We start from the raw sequence: 21,255 nt of genomic DNA, 5'->3' as shown, positions 1-21,255 counted from the left end.
GGACAGAAACCTTTCTATCACCATGAAAATTAAGAATGAGGCTGGATGACTGTGGAAGGACCTTCCCTAATCCACAGATCTAGGGAAAGAATCTATGCCAGCCACCAATCTGTCTGGATCTGAAGCAGTGCTGTCCAAGGCTGAAGCACCAAGAAGCAAGGATGGGTCCAAAAGTTCAAAGAGATAATCCCAACCCCAGGACCCCAGTCCCAACCACTAGATTCCAGGATCCAGACAGCTCTGACATGGTTGTGGTTAAGTATATCAAGGCAGATGGAGGAGCTGACAGTAGAACCAAACAAACATGAGTCAGATCCAAAACTATAAGGTTCAAAGGATAGACAAGAGAAGAAGAAATAAAGGGGACACCAGGGCCAGATCTCTCCACTACAGGATAGGAAAGAAAGGGAATAATTCTAAAGACAATCTAGGTCTTCAAGAATGTCCACATCATCCTGCCCAAATAACATCTCTAAAACTCCACGTGGGCCTTGCAAACCTCAAGGAAGCAGAAAATAGCTTAGAGGGCCAGATTTCCAAATCCTAGACTGTAACTAGTGGAGACTGGACCCTTACGGAGTGAAGGGTCCACAGACAATACTGGATTCAGAGTGACAGTGAGGAAGGCTGATTGGTACTGGCACTACTTCACTGCAGCCTAGAAGGGGCTTGGAACCTCAGAAAGTAAGGATCAATGTGGTTCCAAAATCAGTACAGAAAGTGCAGAAAGAACCATGGCTCGGGATCATGAAGGTTCCAAAGAAGGGGCTGAAGAAACAGAAGGCCTTAGGCCTTTCTCAAATGGCTCATCAGAGACTGAGAACCCAGTCGTTTCATGATTTTCTTCTCTCTCTCTCTCTCTCTCTCTTGCTTTTTCCTTTTTTCCTTCTTGCATTTTATGTCTCAAGCTTTATCATTATTCCCTTTCTCCTGAGGTTTCTTAGCTGAAGAGGGAAAGGCCACTGCAGGAGATCCCATCAAGGATGAAGCAGGAAGAAGCCCCTTCAACACTAACTTAGTGCATCTACAAACAAGGGCCCTAGAGACGAAGGAGGCATAGAATCACAAAACCTTGATCCAAATATGCAACTCCTCAAACAGTGCATGCACCATTCATGGGAATTTGTGACTGCAGTCAACATGCTTTCTAAAATCCAAAGTCTATTCAGAGATTAATAATTCAAACACTGTAGAAAAGAGAATTCTCATGCTACAGCAACATTAAAGGACGCATACACCCAAAACACAAAGAGAAGAGCTAGGTCAAGCAATAAAGTACAATCACAACAAGAAACAACCTCAAAGGGATTCAAGAAACAGCTAAATAGCTGTAAATGCCTAATCACAAAGCAGACGTGTAAAGAATGAAGTGTGGCATATGGCCTCAAACCTTAGAAAATACAAACACGCACACATGGGAAGGGAGAAGAATAAAACTCTATCCTTAGGCAATTAACATACCCAAAGAATGCTAATAGCACTATAAAGCACTAAAACACACTTATCTCAACAGAGCTTCAAAGACAACATACATCACAGAAGAGCAGCAAATGAGATCTGGGATGATGTCTTAGCACAGAGTATTATGGGAGGGGAGTTGGAGCTGCAAAGCCATACGTCTGACATGCCAGCCTCGAATCCGATAACACACAAGTTGATGCGGACAGAAAAGACAACAATGAATCTGCTATTAAGGAGTTTAAGATTGGACATGAAAACAAGGAAAATAATTCATGCTTACCAAATGATACATTAAAATTAGAGTATACCAAGATTGTAAAATATTGTATATCCCTCGCTCTGAATGCGGTATGGCCATCTGCAATTGTGGGACTGCATATATACCTGCTGATTTCATCATCTTGAAACATAGTGCAAGTTTTAAAACATGAGGAGAAGTCTAAGATGATATCTTTGCTTTGTGTAACAGAACCATTTCATTGTCAAGTGGGAGAGGAAATCAAACCAGAAGCAGACAAAAATCAGACCGCAACTGAAGATGCCAAAAAAAAAAAAGGAAAAATACAAGGAGAAAGATCAGGTGTGAAGGAAAGACAAGTGGAAAAGCCAAAATTATACAGACATCTCCAAGAATAACCTCATGTTGACCTAGATTTGATGAAGCAATGGTTAAGGAGAGGTGAAGAAAAACCAAAAGATAAAAGGCTAATAATGGTGGCACAAGATAATGAAGCAAGTACATGCTGGTTTACAAAATCCACTGAACAAGTTGCAAATCACGTTGGTGGGTATGATACATTCATGACAGAGGGCCTCTATACTGAAAGGCACAATAACATGGCAAGATTATTGCATTGAGGATTGTGCAAATACTACAACACAGGAATAGTTGAGAAGCAATGGAAACAAACCACAAAGCATTATTGAGAATAATGAAGTGTGCATCACATGGGATCACCCATTATCAACGTTTCAAAAAACAGATGCAAGAAATTCAGATATAGTTGTCAATGAAAAAAAGAAAGACAAAAGTAGCATTGAAGATGCTGCACCCAGTGATGGCAGTGTCTTACGGAGACAGATAGAAAGACACACACAGAAAGCCATGACACATCATGGTTTGCAGGCAGAAACAACAGCAATGTGGAAGAAAGACACCAAGGCAGTTCCAAGAGCAGTAGGAGAAATGGGTCTAATAAAAAAAGAATTTACAGTTGAAGTTTGATGCGCCACCAATACATTTATCCCCATATACAGAAGGAGGCAATTCTGGGCATATTATGGGTGCTGAAAAGAACACTATTTGCGAAAACAAAGACCGAAACTATAAGAATGGGGTCCATTCTTGCCATGGTATTTGAAACCAAACATATGTGCAAAACTAAAAAAAGAGAGCTTAAAGCAATTTTGGGAGAAACAACATGGAATATTATTTACTGCTGGGTACTTGAACTTGATTTGTAGTAGGTATGATGCATCAGTGAGACCTAGAAGGGAAAATATTTATTTTTTATTTATTTTACATTTGTTAACCGGGAGTGTCTGAGCCGAAAAGGCCCTTTTTCAGCATAGGCCCAGGGAGAAAAGCTCCACATAGAAAAATTACAGATACATTTAGATATTTAGACATGATCAGTATACACACAAATTACAATAGACATGTTTTTACAGTGGTATGCAGCACATCGACAGTTACAGTGGAGAGAACAAACAAGAAAATATTAATTTAAAAATAAAGGTAATTAATAGATTTGTGGTGTACAGCTGAAATTTGGAACATAGGTAGAATACATACATAGTACAAAGGTACAGTACATACATTGCACATAAGACAGTGTTTGTGAGTAAGAGTGAAAACTATTATCAAGTACTCTAGGTTTAGTATGTGTACCTTATCAGTTTTCACTAGCCTGGGGAGAAATCATGGCACTGCTAACTTTGCTTGAGATGTTGCCTAATGAGGTTTTTAAAGGAGGCTTTGGACAATGTGTTTTGTATGCTAGTGGGGAGAGAGCTCCATTTTTAGCCACTGAACTACTATATAGTGTGTCTCCAAATCTATTATAGCTGTTGGTGACTTCTAGTAGTAGTTTGCTTGATGATCTGAGAGGCCTTTTGGCTGAGTGATGTACTAGGTTTTTGAGGGCAGGACACTTATTGGGGAGGTAACAGATAGAATGACAGAGGCAGAGCTGATTGTCGGTTAGGAGGTTGGGCAGTTCAAGCCAGTGGAGCTGTCCCAAAGCAGTACAGTGATGAGTTCTATATGAGCAATTTGCAGCAAAGCGGGCAATTCTGTTATAGCAGGCTTCCATTTTGCTTAGTTCAGTTTTGTTGAGATTAGTCAGAATGGAAGATGCATAGAGTTGGGTGGATAGAAGCTGGGAGCGAGTAAAGGCTGATTTTGTGTTGTTGGTAAGAAATGGTTTGATACGGTAGAGTGATCCCAGTTTGGCATGTACTTTTTTAATAGTTAAGTTGAGATGACTATCAAATTTTAGGTGGGAGTCTATGGTTATTCCCAATAGCTTAGCCTGTGCCACTAGAGCGACTGGAGTAGCATTTGTGGAGTAGATGGTTGACTTATCAATGTTTTTGTTAGAAATGGCTATAATCATAAGCTGAGTTTTCTTTGGATTGAGGATAAGTTGGGTTTTAGTAAGGTAGTTGTCAATGTCAGAGAATGCTAGTTGAGCTGTTTTGCAGGAGGGTGGGAATGTTTTGTGCAGCACAAGATTAAGGTAGTATCATCTGCATACTGAATGATAGATGCATGCTGTGTGGAGGTATGGAGGTCATTTGTGAAGCCTGTGAATAGCAGTGGTTGTATATATATAATCTATATATATAAATAACAGACGGTAGACTTCTGAAGAAATATATGAAAACATATGGTACTGAAACTGTAAATTCAGTAGTAGAAACCACAGACAGAATGTGTATATGCATATTATTCCCCTAGGTGAGATAACTAAGCTAGACTGGACAAAAATGATATTTCATAGGCACAAGTGTATTTAACAGAAAAAAAACTAAGCTAAAGATGCAAGGTAATACAGTGAAAATAAGACAATGGAGATTACCTACTCATCTGTTAAAAAGATAAGAATTTAAGGAATGGGTACTTATCTGAAAATTATTAAGGAAGACAAATTTCTTCTGAAGGGAGGGATAAAATTAAAACAGAGATTGAAATCAGGATATATATGAGAAAGATGTAATATGAATTATTTAGAAGGGTTGACAAAGGTTAAAGTAATGCAGACTAAGAGGAATCTCATAGAACAAGATGAAAACCTGCAAGTGTTAAAGGGAAAAAAAGGTACAATATGCAAGAATTTAGAAACTCTAAAGCACAAAAAAAACTTCTATCACAATTTAGGCAACAGAAAGTAGAAAGGGTGATCATCAAACTTATGGAGCCTATGACCAGAGAAATAACCATAGATCCTTAAGAGATTTTAGATATTTTTTGGAAATTATATGAAAATGTGTATAAAGCAGAGGAATATGAAGACAAAATGGTACTGGCAAGGGAGGATGATTAAGCTTGCATAATAATCAGCTTTCAACATGGATTATTATTTACATCTGGGGATTGGAACTTGAGCTACAATACACAGGATTTATCAGGGTGACCTAGAGGGGATGATACAGAACTGGGTAGATTTCTGAAGAAATTTATGAAAATATTTGGTATTGAAAATATAAGTTCAGTAGCAGGAACTCTGATAAAAGTTATATTTCCCAAGGTACAACTGGCTAGACTAGATAGAAAGTGTATTTCATAACAGTGTAAGAAACTTCTCTGTGTGGAAGATTTTCAGTCCGTATATTTCTAGTTAATCACTGTATATTAATCAGATCAGACAATAGTAGTAGAAGTAGCGAACGTAAACTCAAGTCAAAAAGTAATAATAGAAAATGTATAATTCTACAGCATTACTAAGTATTCGAAAGTAATCCAAGCAAGGCAGGCAGTCTGTTTCCAGTCGAAAATCCTTTATTAAGTACACAGACAAGCGATCCAAGTAAAACAAAAATAGAGTAATAATTTCCTCACAAGCTTTCTAAATATATATATACTTTTTATCAGGCATGGGAGTGGTTTATTGTGCTGTAAAATAAAGTGTTATTGGTACACATGTTAAATTCACATCCCTTCCCCCATCAGTGTGACATTCGAGCTGGTCCTGCCCTACCTAGTAGCTGTCATAATAATATATAGCCCTAATGTACTTTAATGGTACATCTTATTTAACCAAATTATTAAGTAGATTATTAAGTCTGTGATTTTATACAAGGCAATATACTACATGGCTGGAAATATATCAACCTTAGTTCATTTTATCAAAATTATATATAAATATATACATATACATTTTGCATGTAAAAATCAGGTTCTATTTTCATAACCTATTGTTAACAAAGATCGCTTTCGTCCTTCTAGACTTCTTCAGGTCTGTGTACAAGAACCCTAAAAACCTATATAATTGTATAATTACTTAGTATTGTTATTACCATCATTTTGAATAAAGTGGAAAAAAGAGAACCAGAAAAAATAAATAAATAAATTATATATATATATATATATATATATATATATATATATATATATTTATATTTATATATATATATATATATATATATATATATATGCATGATGATGGAAACAAAATATACACTTAAATTTCAAATGATTTAAAATGGTATTTAAAACCAATTTGTAGAAAAAAATAAATAAAATAAAATACAATTAGTCATGTAAACAATGTGGCAATTTTCTAAGTTCCAGTGCACTTTTAATTGAACAGTAGTAGTTTAGTCCAGGCTTCCTAAAAGAGTTCAGCTTTAATTGCCACATGAGTTCATGCTTCTCCAGAATATTCGGGACGTCTCCTTCAAGATCACCCATGTCTATGCGATCCGGGATCTGGAACTTAAAACCTGTGCGTCTTTTATGAAGAGAAAGGTGTTTGGCTAGTGCATTATTTTTACATCCAGAGCGGATTTCTGACAGATGACATGAAATCCTTCGCTTGAGTTTATTTACAGTCTTGCCCACATAGAATGCATCACATTCATTGCACTGTGCCCTGTAAATTACTTTTTTAGTGTTACAGTCACCCCCTGCACTGGTTTTAATGATCTTCTTTAAATAAGGGCAATAAAAACTATCACCTTGCTGTATAAATATACAAAATGTACAATTAGTTTCACATCTTTTAGTGCTTTTCTCACATGGTCTAGGTTTAAATTCAACAAAACTTCTAATATTCCTGGCCTTCCTATAAACAAATGATGAGGCTTCACCTAAGATGTTAATCGGAAAAAGAGTTTCCTGTGACAATGTCCCAGTTTTCTTCAATAATATTTTTGATACTGTGATAATCCAAAGTGTATGTCTGGATGCAGCTATTTTTGCATTTGTTATTCTCTGTGGGATTACTTAACATTTTTCTACTGGGGAGGTTATTTTTTTTTATTTTTATTTTTTTTTTCTGGTTCTCTTTTTTCCACTTTATTCAAAATGATGGTAATAACAATACTAAGTAATTATACAATTATATAGGTTTTTAGGGTTCTTGTACACAGACCTGAAGAAGTCTAGAAGGACGAAAACGATCTTTGTTAACAGGTTATGAAAATAGAAACTGATTTTTACATGTAAAATGTATATGTATATATTTATATATAATTTTTGATCGCAAAATGAACTAAGGTTGATATATTTCCAGCCATGTAGTATATTGCCTTGTATAAAATCACAGACTTAATAATCTACTTAATAATTTGGTTAAATAAGATGTACCCATTAAAGTACATTAGGGTTATATATTATTATCACAGCTACTAGGTAGGGCAAGACCAGCTCGAATGTCACACTGATGGGGGAAGGGATGTGAATTTAACATGTGTACCAATAACACTATTTTACAGCACAATAAACCACTCCCATGCCTGATAAAAAGTATATATATATTTAGAAAGCTTGTGAGGAAATTATTACTCTATTTTTGTTTTACTTGGATCGCTTGTCTGTGCACTTAATAAAGGATTTTCGACTGGAAACAGACTGCCTGCCTTGCATGGATTACTTTCGAATACTTAGTAATGCTATAGAATTATATATTTTCTATTATTACTTTTTGAATTGACGAGTTTACATTTGCTACTTCTACTACTATTGTCTGATCTGATTAATATACAGTGATTAACTAGAAATATATGGACTGAAAATATTCCACACAGAGAAGTTTCTTACACTGTTTTGTTTTTAGACCCACTACACTTTAGTGGGTTGTTTTGAGACTTCGGGGATACCACGGAGATTACTTGTTTAAAGTGTATTTCATAGGGACATATGCATTTGATTGAAAGGTTCGACACCCATCCAATAAAGTGTTTCAGATCATGCACAGATAAAACTAAGATAAGAACGCAGGGAATAAAGTAAAAATGAGACACTTGCACTTTCCCACTTACCTTTAGTCAGGAATTTAAGGAATGGGTGGTGGAAATTATTTGAAAGTTATCAGAAAAGACAGAAGTTTCTTCAGAAATGATAGAAAGTGAGTGGGATAAAATAAAACTGGAGTTTAAAAATAGGTTAGAAATAAAAGAAAGACACAGTTAAGAAGTAATAGAAATTATGTAGAGGGGTTGACAAATGCAAGAGTTTAGAAACTCCAAAGTACAAAATAACTTTTAGCACAATTTTGGCAACAGAATTAACTTATTTATTATACATATGTTAGTAGTGTAGAACAAGAGGAATCTCACAGAAGAAGACATGCAAGTGCAGACTGCAAATGACAAGAGAATATTTGGATAAAATGCATGAGTTTACAAAGACTGATGTTAAGCAACTATTTTTAGCTAACAATTTGAGCACACACAAACTTTTAGCACAATGACTTAGGCAAAGGAAGCCTATAACAAGAGATCCTGTGGAAGTATTAGTGATATTTTGGAAATTTTATGAAAATTTGTATAATGCAAGTGAATGTGGGAATCAAGAAAGAGAACAAATGGAAATATTTATAGACGACAATTATTAGAGCTAGGTGAAACTTAACAACTAATATTTAAGATGGGAGAAGAGATAAAAATGGTGTCATATAATCAGTCTGCAAGAAAGTCTCCAGACCTAGATGGTACTCCTGTTGAAGTTTGGAAGTTAGAAGGAAGAAAGTGATAAACAGCTGGAAGATTTTGTTTAACAGTATTTTAAGTTAAGGGGAAGCACCAACATTTTGGAAGAAAGCTGTGGTGGTATTACCCAATGACCAAGATCTGTCAGACCCAGCTTCGTATACACTCATTTCAATTTTAAACCATGATTAGAAGTGTTTATGTCTATATTAGCTAAAAGAATGGCAAATGTGTTGCCAAAACTGATAACTATGGATCAATATGGTTTTGTGGAGGGGAGGCAAACATTTGACAAAATTAATGCAACAATAACGAAGATCCAGAGCAAAGCATAATGCAAGAAAATAGAGCTTCTGTTAATGGGTCTTGATACAGAGAAAACATCTGACAGAGTAAGTTGAGATTTTATGAGGAGGGCAATGGAGCATTTGCATTTCCTGATAAAATAAGTTTAATTAGGAGAATACACAATAGATCAGATGCAAGAATTAAAGTGAGAGGGCTCCTTTCTGATAAGTTCTGTTTGAACACAGGAACAAGGCAGATATTCCTTCCTTCCCCTTTGTTATTTACTTTATATTTACAGCCACTGGAAAAAAATAAGAGGCTAACAAATTCACTGCTATAATTGGTAAGGTAGTCAAGAAAACTTGCCTTTATTTGCAGATGACATAACCTTGTGTCTGATAAATCCAGAAAAGGGCATCTCAGTGTTGTAGAACATTTTAGGACAGTTTCAAGTCTTTTTGGGATATACAATTAATAAGATAAAACAAAGGCTATAGCTTTAAATAATGTACCCACACAAAATCATTCAGCACTACCCATATTTATGGGGACATGATAAGAAGAAGTATTTAGGTGTATGGAATAAAAAGCCTTCTGTTATGACAGCTAACAATATGTGAGCAAAGTCTATAAAGATAACACACAAATGTGAAACTGGAAGCACTTGTTTAAGGGCATAGATAGTACGACACAAACTGGGAAAATGCTTTTAGTCCCTTTAGTTTTATATACAGGTCAGTTTTATTTTTACAGTAAAAAGAAGTGGCAGGCAATAAAGGGTTGAAGGAATTTAACTGGGAAGGGAAGAGGGTAAGAGTTAAGTGGGATAAGTTGATCCTTCCAGTAGAACAAAGTGGTTTAGGATTAAGTGATTTGAAGTAATATTTTAGAGCTACACACACAAGACTTGTACACAACACAAGGAGAAGGTTACAAATTAAATTTAAAGGGGATGATAGTGCAATGGGAAGGAGTGAGAAATAATGAGAGTAGGGTTTTGGGTGAAGGTTCCTTATGGAGAACAACAAAAACAATACAAAATTACACATTCATAAAATTGTAGAAAGTATTCTAAGAATTAAGCAAACATGGGAATGGAAAAAGGAGATTTTATCAATAGGAATGAGTAAGTCAGGATATAGAAAATGGGCAAGAGGAAGCTAGAATTCACTTGAGAATTAGGAAACGAGCTCAGGTACTGGGAGCAGCTAACTAGAGATGGAACAGTAACAGAGTGGGATTAGGGCAAATATAAGTTTGGACTGCCTTTCCTACCAGGAACTGATAATAGAGTACAGGTAAAGGGATAGGGGAGTGCTAATTGAAAGACCAGCTGCGTCACGACATTTTAATTGACTCTATGCTACTGTCAAAATGGGGATAAGGAGTGGGGTGTATAAAATATAGCATAAACTAAAAAAAAAAAAATAAATAACAGTCAAGAGGAGGATGGAAAAGCTTGGGGAGACAGAATGGAAAGGCAACTTAAAAAGGAACACTAGGAGGATCTGTATGCCTCCCAAATAAGCAAAAAAATCTAGAAAAGTTAGCATTTTTGACTGAAAGTGTTTGCATAGGTATTTTATACCCCAAACTTCTGAGAATTTTCCTGTAGTACACATCAAATGCTGGAGGTATGATGAGAAAGAGAAAGGTAATTTGAAACATTTGAGAGGAATGTAATGAGTTGGCATATTTAAAATATTCCCTGCTAAGTACTTTATCAGAAATGTTGGTGAAACAAACGGTTGTAACTGAAGAAATAACTCGTAGGACACAGGACTTGAATTGCCTAGACATATTAGGCTTTGCTAAGCTTAATGCTACTGGATGCCAAAAAGACAATTACTACAGAATTGAAATCAAAATCTAAACCAACTGTAATTGAAGCAGCAAATATTGTAAAGGAGATAAAAGAACTGGTGTTGAAATCTTTAGAAAAGGAAAGGTACGAATTTTCAGGAGAAGGGGTGAGGTTTATGGGAAAGCAGGAAGTGAGCAATCTAAGTGATGTTTGAATCCAATGGCGGATTTAGGCCTTGGCGCAGGGGCGCACGCCCTCCCCTTAGTTTTTTTTACGCACGCTTACAGAGTGTTATAAAAAATTGCTTTTTAACTGTCTCAGTTGAAATCAGAAAATATACGACAAAAGTGGTACACAGTTAAGAACATACCTCATTTGCTTGTACATTTTTCAATTTCAAACCACAGAAGCTTTATTTTCCTTCAAGTAGTTATTTTTCCATCTTGCTTCACAAGTCATGATGGAACGCTCAATTAGAGTATCCAGTCAGGTGACTTGATAATCCTAAGATCCCGAGTGTCTCTTCTAACGCATCTCCCATCATGACTACAAATCTTTCAGACAGTGAGACCGAGAGAAGCTTGTCTGAGGAACAGCTGAAAAAAAAAAGAGCACAAAGTACTTGAAGGACAGCTGCAGGCTACACAACATTCTGGACTATTTCTGAGGCATTAACCCTGTCACTTATGATGTTGTGTTAAACTATGTTACGGCACCTTGAAATCCCACTTTCTGTAAGTTTTTCAGCTGCAATACTTAAAAATGCGGTAGCGCTATTCTCACAGTTATTTAGAAGTTTGGTCGCGCCTATTGCCATAGCTGTTTGTTATGGAAATACTCTGACATTTTATTTGTTCCACATTATGAAGGACAGTGTTCCTTATTTTGTAGCTGGAAGGTCGAGAGTTATGACTGCTGCTTGTATTTGTCTGCCAATTCTTTCTCTTCCTAGTAAGATGAAAAGATGGCACAGTTTCTTAAGGAAAGTGTTAGCTTTTCCTTGACAATTTAAATGACTTTTCTACATGTTTCAGAGCCTTAATACTGGCAACACATATGAGATTGCTGGTATTCAGTGTCTCACAATTCCAACATTCATTCATTTAAACAGCTGCAGCTGTGCGGCTGTATCAGTGATTTTAACACTGGAGTGGAAGAACTAGGAATAGAAAAACAAGGACCATTGTAGCAAACTTGAAAGATCTTTTTCTCTTCGAAGTGTAAGTAATGATGTGTACAACTTGTGTAAGTTTTAAAGTGAGATATGGTGCAAGTGGAAAGTGAGCAAAAGTGTAATTTAGTTGCAAGGGACAACAGAAAAAAAAAACTTTGGTGGGAATACAAAAAAGAACAACAGAATATTTAATTCAAAAGTAAGAAACTGAGATGACTGAAGGATTCTAGCATGTTGTAGCTAAATCTGGGGTAGCTGAGAAAATGAAACATAGGAAGTTGTAAGGAAAGTCATTAAAGTTAGCACAGAAGGCAGTAAATATAACTCATAGACTCGGAAAATAATTTTAACAGTAGAAGTAACATGTCATTAACCATTTCAGTGTTCTGTAAGTCATGTTTTAACTCTTTTAGCACAGTATTGGCTTTAATAAACTTGAGGTTGGGAGTTGGCATAATGGTTAAGTCATTTACCTCAAAAACACAAGGTTCAGGATTTCATAGGATCATAGGAGGTTACTAGGGCCTTTTACAAACAAGCCTAGCCTAGCCATGGTTTACCCTTGTTCCTTCATAGACCGAGAGAAATAACCTGTATTAGCATATGAATTTATGATCAGCACCGACTGCCCCTATTCAAGAGGGACATATATGAAACCCCCAGGATGTATTTATGGTTTCTTATCCAAATGTCCAAGTTACAGTTAAAAAAGAGTCATTGAGGAGCTCTGTTTAACTTGCATTGGGAGTTTGCTCTGGAAGAGTGATAGCCTGTGGGAGATGTATCTGTCTCTCCAGCAAGTCCTGTTTATGTTGCAGGCTAGGTTAAGGTCTCTAGAGTTAGTAACTCTTGTCCCATAAGATTTGTGGATGTGTAGCATTTCCATTAAGGCAGGGTCTGAGACTGCTCTGTAGGCCAGGCACAAGTTGCCTCTAAGCAGTCTATACAATACAGAGTATAGTGACAGAACCTTCAGTCTGTCCATATAGGTCATGTGATGAAGGCCTTGAATTTTCTAGGTGAGAAACCACTGAGGTCTCTCCAGCAGCAGCAGTTGTCTGATGAGGTACATGTACAAGGGAGGAACGAGTAGAGAGGAGTTATAAACCCTTCTTTTTGGGTGCTGTTCCCTTGCTTATGAGATGGGTAACACAGGCCTTCCTCACCACTGTGGATACGTGATGACTGAAGTTAAGGCTGCTATCAACCTACATTCCCAAATCTCTCACCACTGGGTTTGAACTTAGGGGGGTATTTTTAATGTTGTAATTTGCTGGGACTTCACGTTTACTGAAGGGGATGATAATACATTTTCTTGTGTTAAGTTTAACTCCGTGGCTTTGGCACCAGTCATTTGTCTGCATAAGCCCTTTTTGTAGTATGGTGACCTTGTTTTGGGATTCAATGATTGCACCCAGTTTGCAGTCATCAGCAAATCTAGTATGCCACAGGCCATCTATTTTTTACCTGAACTTCTGAGAAATAGATTCCAAACAGAAGTGAACCCAGCACAGATCCTTGTGGAACACCACTAGTAACAGCTGTGCTGGTAGAGGTGGAATCCCCTACTTTGTCTGTATGAGTTCTGTCAGTTGGATACCCATCTAACGATGTGGTTTATCCCCAGCTTCTGTCTTTTTTAATTTCTCTAAATCTTTTGGGTTTCTAATACCATGATAGGAATGGACCCCATTCCTAAGTCAGCATACGATTAAACTTCATGAAATTAGTACTGTTTTAATCTTTGATGGCAGCCAGAAGTGCTCTTCATAGTGCCTCCAATATGCCCAGTAATTACTCCAGCAATTCATATGGAGTTACATGTATTGGTAACATATCTAAATACGACTGACGATTCTTTTTTATAAGACACATTGCACCTACTACTATTGGGACTGTCTGGGTAACTTACTTCCACATTGCTATCATTTCTGCCTGCAAGTCTTGATATTTTATGACTTTGTGTCTTTGTACAGAAGACACTGTAGTCATTGGGTGTGGTGATTTCAATGATGAATGTTACTTTTGTCTTCTTATGGACCAGTATATCCGGTTTTGTGTGTATTTGGGTAAACAACCTTGAATACAAACTGATATTACATTACTGCATTCTTGTTTTGCAAAAACTGTTAATTATTGTTATCCTAGAATGGCCAAACCAGATATTGTGTATAGGCAGTGGGCATTGAGGCTGTATGTAGATGAAATAACTGACCCAACATTTATTTTTTGTAATTCTGGATTTGCAAAACTAATGTGTCTTTGGGTGAAGCAAGTTAGAAGAGAAAATATGACTTATTCTTTGCAACAAAAATACATTAATGAAACTATTATTTTTAATCATGTCAGGGTCAAAGTAGATACTTTAGGTAGAACATAGGTGTGGAGTTGGTCTGTGGATGAAATGACTGTCCCTTGCATTTTGTTGCTTTAATTCCAGCTTTGAATTCTATCTTTGAAGGAGTAAAGCTTATTTGGATAAAGCAATCTGTCACTACTGTTTATTTGAAAATTACATTAATGTTAGCAGACACTACAGGTAGGCAATGGGTATGGTAACTGTCCATGGATTAAATGACTGGCCCCTGCTGTTTGATGTTGTAATTCTAACTTTGAAGGACTGAGACGTATTTGAGTGAAACAACCTGGAAGACAAGTCGTGATTAATGTGTCTTTGAAACAAAATGCATATTAATACATTATTTTTTATACTAGAAGGGTCAAACCAGATACTTCAAGTAGGCAATGGGTATGGTGGCTATTTGTCAATAATAATGATTGGCCCTGAGCTGTTAGATGACATATTTGTGTTCTGCTGAGGAAAGCTTTTATCGAGTGACCTACATGTGGCCAAAAATTGAAGTCTTGAGCCTCAGTTGCCCAAAGTTCAACACACTGACACAGTCTGAGTACCTCCATTGGAAATCACTGTCAGTTCTACCAGCAACAACCTTTTTGAGGGAATTTTACCCTTGTTTGAGTTACAGTGATCATGGAGTTGGTATATATATACGTTTTGGGGTATAGAGTTCTTGCCCCTCACCTCCACATCATGGGGTGCAGGGGGGCTTTAACCTTTGAAAAACATTTAAAAAGTGTTTTCTTTGTTTTTTTTTTTTTTTTGGCAAATACAGTTTGGGGATTCCAGTCCTTGGAACATTCAGTTTTTTCCTGTCATAATGGAAGTGTTATTTTTTTTTTGCAAAAATTTAATGGAATTTTTATTGATTCAGCCCAAAGCATGTGCTTTTGGTTTATATTTGATACTGCATGACATTAAGGTTGATATTATGTTGTATTTCTCTGTGATATTTTACAGTGATTTCATTTGTTTTCTTAACAGCATATAACTGAACTGAGGTATTCATCGACTGTTACTAGGCTAACGACTTGGGGGGTGGGGGGGGGGGCCTTTATAAGCCTAGCCAAGTTTTTCCGAAAGAATAATGATGTCCTGCATCCAAATAGGACATTGAGGATCAGGCATTTATAAGCTACCTCTGTCCATAAAGCACATGGATGACAGGCCCCATGCAAATTTCCTGTTCCCCATCCACTTGTCTATGTTGTGCTTAAATTGGGTAACAGACAAACTCAGTTTCACATGGATGGGAATCCTGTTCCATAGGAGGATCAGTCTCTGGGACACGTATCTGTCTCTCCAACATGTACTGTTTAAATCACAGACAAAATTCAGGTTCCTAGACCTTGTATTTTCAGTACTCTTTGACTTGCGTGTATGTAGGAGATTCATAAGTGTGGGGTTTGTGGATGCCTTGTAAGCCAGGCATAGATCATCTCTCAGCAATCTCTAGGAAACTGAGTAGAGGGAAAGGTCTTTAAAGTGCTCTGCCTGCTTTTTCGAATTTTTTCACATAATATGTAGTTCCTTACATTTGTGTGTGTGTTTGCATAGTTATTCACTGGCTTTGCAGAAATTATTTATTACTTACAAAGTTGTTTGCATTTGCGATGCTACTTGCTGAGGTGGTATCGCCTTTACTGGGACTCTTTGCTAGGCCATCATAATACATATGCAAACTGTGTCATTATGGGAGAGCTCTGTTTCCTGCCATGAGTAACCAATAGTTGTTACTGTCTGTAAATTTGCTGTATGCCAGGGAGGAGTCACCTACCTCCACTACCACAGCCAGAACACAATGATGTGCAAAAGAATATATATATTGCTGACTTTTCATATGTGCTGTCAGAGCATCTTAAGGATCTTTCCACAGCCCTTCCACAGCCAGTGTTCCACCCACCTCCACCTCACACCGGTGTACTTTCCAGACTGTACTCTCCCTTCTGGAAATTTCTGGATCCACCAACCACTAGTCAACTGACCAGACTGCGCCCCCCCCCCCTTTTGCAGATTCCTAGATCCGCCACTGGAATCAATAATAACTGATAAATACAAAACAAGTATACTACATGAAAATAATGAAACATGTTGCTATGGTTTGTTTTCTTTTCTATCAATGTATATATACCATTGTCATTGTTTAAAATGTAACTTAAGACATTTAAAGACAAAACTGTATGTTCTATTATATCACAAAGTTACCATGTCAGTGTGCTAAGAAAAGTCAAATGTGATTACCTTGGCCTTCTGGAAGAGGTTACTTTTACAAGCTTCTTCCTCTGGGATGGCACCAATAAAACAGTAACATCCAAGTACACTAACTAAAAGGCCAGCACAGCGGATGAGATATTCTCCAGGTGTTGTCTAAAATCAAAACATTCAATAGTGGAAACATAAAAATTATAATAATGCATTCATTTTTCAACACAAAAGGCAAGCATTTAAACAAAGTACAATAGCAGCTATACAATAATATCAAATAAAAAATATGATGAAATAGGACACAGCAATGCAATTTCAAACACCAGGTTATGGTACTCAATGGAAACATTTTTTAGCAGTTATTAATGGAATCTTCCCATTCTATTACCTTTCCCTCTCTAGTTATTTGCTCCCAATACCTTAATTCAGCTGTCACTTTTCTTCAATAAATTTCATCCCCCTCTTGCCTATTGTCTGTATCCCTAATTGCAGTCATCCCTATCGGCAGAATCTCCTTTCTCAATTCCCATGTTGGCTTAGTTCTTAGATTACTTTATGAACATAATACTCTGTATGATTATTGTTATTTTCCTTAAAGATCATCCAAAATCCCCAGTCTCTTCTTGTTTCTTGAGCTTCCCACCATTTCATCATCATCCCTGTCAAGTTTGAATTATAGGTTTCTGTTTGTGCTATGTCTAGGAGCCTTAACTGTATAGCTCTGAAATACCCCTTCAAATCGGGTAATCCCAATCCGCCTATTTCTATTAGAAGAATCATCTTATCCCACTTCACTCTTGCTGTCTTCCTCTCCCAGATAAAAATTCTTCAGTTCTTTATTAATTGCTATTACATCTACTCTGGTTAATAAAAAATATGACTGGCCTGTGTATAAGACTAAAGGGACAAAACATTTTAACTGTTTACACCTTACTATCCATATCCATATAACATAGCTTCCAATTTCTCAATTTTTGTATTATCTTTTGTTTGGTCTCTTGCCACATGTCCTTAGTTGCCACACCAGAATCATGTTTAATCCATACTCCTAAGTACTCCCAAGTAATTCATTTTATCATGTCCCCATAAGTATGGATATTACTAAACCAATTTGTGTGTGGGTACATAATTTACAGCTATTACCTTTGTTTCAGATTAATTAATTTTGTATCCTGAAACTGTGTCAAGATGTTCCACAACACTAAAATGTCCTTTTCTGGTTTTATCAAGTTAAAATAATATCTGCAAATAGAGCCAGCTTTTCTTCATTACCATACAAATTATATCCTTGAATTTCTGAGTCTCTTATTTTCTTTGCCAATGGTTTTAAATAAAATGCAAACAGGAGAAGTCAGCCATATTCTTGATCCAACTCTTGCAGTGGAGCTGTCACTATAAAACTAGCTTCCTTAACATTTTAGTACAATCACAGTCTCAGTATCTCTTCAATCACACGGAAGAAGAGAAGGCCATTGGATAATCGAGCCTTCCTCCCAGCTAGCCTCAGAGCAATACAGGTCAATCACCAAACCTGGGATGCCAAAGTCAAAAATGTTTTCTTTCCAACACTGGGATGTCTACTGCACATAGACTTGCTATTTACCAATGGAAATGAAGTCACAGGGCCCAATCAAGCAAAAGGAGAAATTAAAGACAAAAATAAATCCTGGCCAAGTGGCTAGAACTCTAAGGTCATAAAAAGGGTAAGTGAAATAAACTTAGCAAGTTCGTCAAACCAGAAAAAAAGACACCAGTAGCAAATTTGCCACATTTTTAAGCCATGGAAAGATGGTGAGGCAACAGATTTGAAAAAGGAAAAAAGACAGCTGTCCCTAGTTGAGGCAGTGGTAGATGATACTATCTAAACCTCAGAAACAGGAAGTGACTGAGTTCCTAGTTTTCAGGAAGGAAATATTCTCTGAAATACCTGGTAGAATATGTTTAATTACATCACAGAGACCAGTCCAGTAAAAGAAATCTGCAATCTTTAGCCCAAATGGATGCCTTAGTGTCTAAGAAGGGACAGTTTGGGAGGAAGTGAAAAAAAATGTTATAGTTGAACGATCGAAGAGTCTAAAAGTGAGTGGAAAACCCCCATAATTTTAGCGGCCAAGTCCAAAGGATCTGCTAGGTTTTGTAATGATTTCTCAAAGTTAAACAACTTTTCTAAATTTGGCAGCTACCCTATGCCAAGAGTGGATGAAGTTAGCGAAAGCACAACTCCCAAGCACCCTGGATTTTAAGAAAAGATATTGGTAAATCCAATAAATGAATGAATGAAGCCAAACAGAAAACTGCATTTTCAACTCTGGAGTATCTTATTTTGTTAACAGGTTTCTCCCATTTAGCTTTCATGATATACCAGCTACATTCTAGCACCTAATGGACAATGTGCTTAATTTTCATACTTTAATGATGTTATTATTAATTCATAAGTCTTAGACTTACACATGCACTCCTGCAGGTTGTTTTTTCCGAAGGATCCCCAGAAAATGAAGTCTCTGCTGTGCCTTTTTGACTGCCTCAGTGGTGTTTAAGGACTAAAAGAGATCTTCTGCCACATGTGCACCTAGAAACTTGAAGGCAGGAACCCTTACTACACAGTCTCCACTGACGTACACTGGGATGTGATATGTGTTGTGTCTCTGGAAATCTACTATTATTTATTTTGTTTTGGTAGAGTTCAGGGCAAGGTTCTTCTCAGTACACCATACAGCCAGTCTTTGAACTTCATCTCTATATGCTGTCTCTTCTCCTACTAAAATAAGACCAACCACTGTGGTGTCGTCTGCAAACTGAATGATGGCATTAGTTGAATGAATAGGACATACTCCTCTCGACCAACTGCAATTCTCTCACCTCTCTCTAAGATCCCAGAAAGATGCATTCATCACCAGTTCCTGTCCTAACTCCTCAACAACAACCTTCTCTCCTCAACCCAATACGGATTTCACCCATCCCACAGCACCACCACTGCCATACTCAAATTCACCAATACTATAAACTCCCACAAGAATCTAGGTAAATTAGTTTCAGCTACATTCCTAGATTTATCCAAGGCATTCGACACAGTCTCACATAATAAACTACTGTCTTATCTCTCTTGCCTCAACCTTAACCCCCCCACCCAATTCTGGTTTAAAAGCTATCTAGATAACCGCCAACAATCCATCAAATGGCATAACTATCTATCCCCCCATTCCCAACCTCCTCAGGTGTGTCGCAAGGCTCAATCCTAGGACCCCTTTTTTAATATCTTCACAAACCAACTCCACTCAGCTACCTCTAAAGCCGACATAGTCCAATAAGCTGATGACACTACTCTCATATGCTCTGTACCCAACATCCAACTTCAACAAAAGCCCTTCTCTGAACTAGAGAACTGGCTTATATAATAAATCCTAAGAAAACAAAACTAATGCTATTACACTCTACTAAAATGAGCAGCCTTACCTTCTCTATACTCTCCAACAACAAAACCAAAATCACCCCGTCATTAAGACTAAACTCCTAGGAGTTGCCATTGACCAGCAACTCAAATTCACAAAGCACACATCAACAACCATCACTAAAGTCCACAAAAAGCTAGGTCCCCTCTATCGCTGTAAAAGTTATCTAACCACCAGGACCCACCTCCTATCTACTCCACTTTATGGATCCCCAATTCTAACTAATCTTTACAAATCTGACCTTAATAAACTTTCCATCTGTTGCAACAAAATCGCTAGATTCGCTAGCAATGCCAAATCATGATCCCACCACTGCTTTTACCTATAAGCCCTGCACTGGCTTGTATTTCCAAACTTATTAAGATACCATCAAACTCAGCCTAGCTCATCTAAGCCTGTACTAGCCTGAAAAAAACCCAGACTTGACTGGCATGCTGAACTTCTACAATTCATATAGACAACTTCGGCCCTCCAGCAAAGCCTTAATCGAAACCATCACATGCAAAAACAACTTCGGGGAATCACTATTTTCCCATGAAATCACAAAAATATGGAACAAACAAAACTCCACACCCTCCTTCAAAAGCCTACTTAAAACAAACCTCTTCACCATCCATCTATGCAACTGTAATTAACCCCCTGAAGCCTCATCTACTCACTACTTCTACACCCCATCTCTCCTGGATAACACAAACAACACACTCTAACTATATCTATCCATGTGTGAGCAATAACCTGCGTCTCAAATGTGTGTGTGTGTATATATATATATATATATATATATATATATATATATATATATATATATACACACACACACACACACACACACACACACACACACACACACACACACACACACACTATTTATTTTACATTTGTTTACTGGGAAAGTCCGACTGGACACATGTCCTTTTTCAGAGGAGGCTCAGGGAGTAAAGCTCCAGTTAGTGCACATGCATACACATATGAATAACATCCAAATATGTAGGCAAGACGTAACAAAGTACAATTGGCAACAGATGCATTGCATAACTTAACTGTGAGTTATACACATCAGTAAAGGATGAGTTAACAGTAGACATTGGGATATACTGTGTTATTTTCACAAGTATTATATAATTTAGCAGTACACTAGAGGAATTTGTATGAAGGAATGTGAAGATACAGACAGTAAGAGAGTGAAGAGGTAGCAGTTTATGTAAAATCAAAGCATGTGTCAGCGCATTTAGGCAGTGATGAAAAAAGTAGGTTATTAGAAGGTCGGTTAAATTATGATGTTATAGTTATAATTCCTGACAGTTTAATTAGTCAGGAAGATTTGTACAGGAGACAGTTGAAAGTGAGATGTTTCCTGTCA

At 37.0% G+C, this 21,255-nt stretch overlaps 1 protein-coding gene across 3 annotated transcripts in view; it reads right to left on the bottom strand.

The window, feature by feature from the left end:
- Positions 1–21,255, bottom strand: part of ATM (ATM serine/threonine kinase) — a 3,174,581-nt gene that overhangs the window by 2,501,171 nt on the left and 652,155 nt on the right. For all 3 annotated transcript variants that reach the window (XM_044072618.1, XM_044072619.1, XM_044072620.1), the window contains one exon: positions 16,483–16,608. In XM_044072618.1, the coding sequence (XP_043928553.1) occupies positions 16,483–16,608 (126 nt within the window). The remainder of the gene's footprint in view (positions 1–16,482; positions 16,609–21,255) is intronic.

Source organism: Protopterus annectens, chromosome 5.part0 (assembly GCF_019279795.1).
Source record: "Protopterus annectens isolate FY-2018-M chromosome 5.part0, PAN1.0, whole genome shotgun sequence".
Lineage (NCBI taxonomy): Eukaryota > Metazoa > Chordata > Ceratodontiformes > Protopteridae > Protopterus > Protopterus annectens.
Note: the sequence above shows the minus strand (reverse complement) of the source record. Positions and strands in the feature narration are given on the sequence as shown.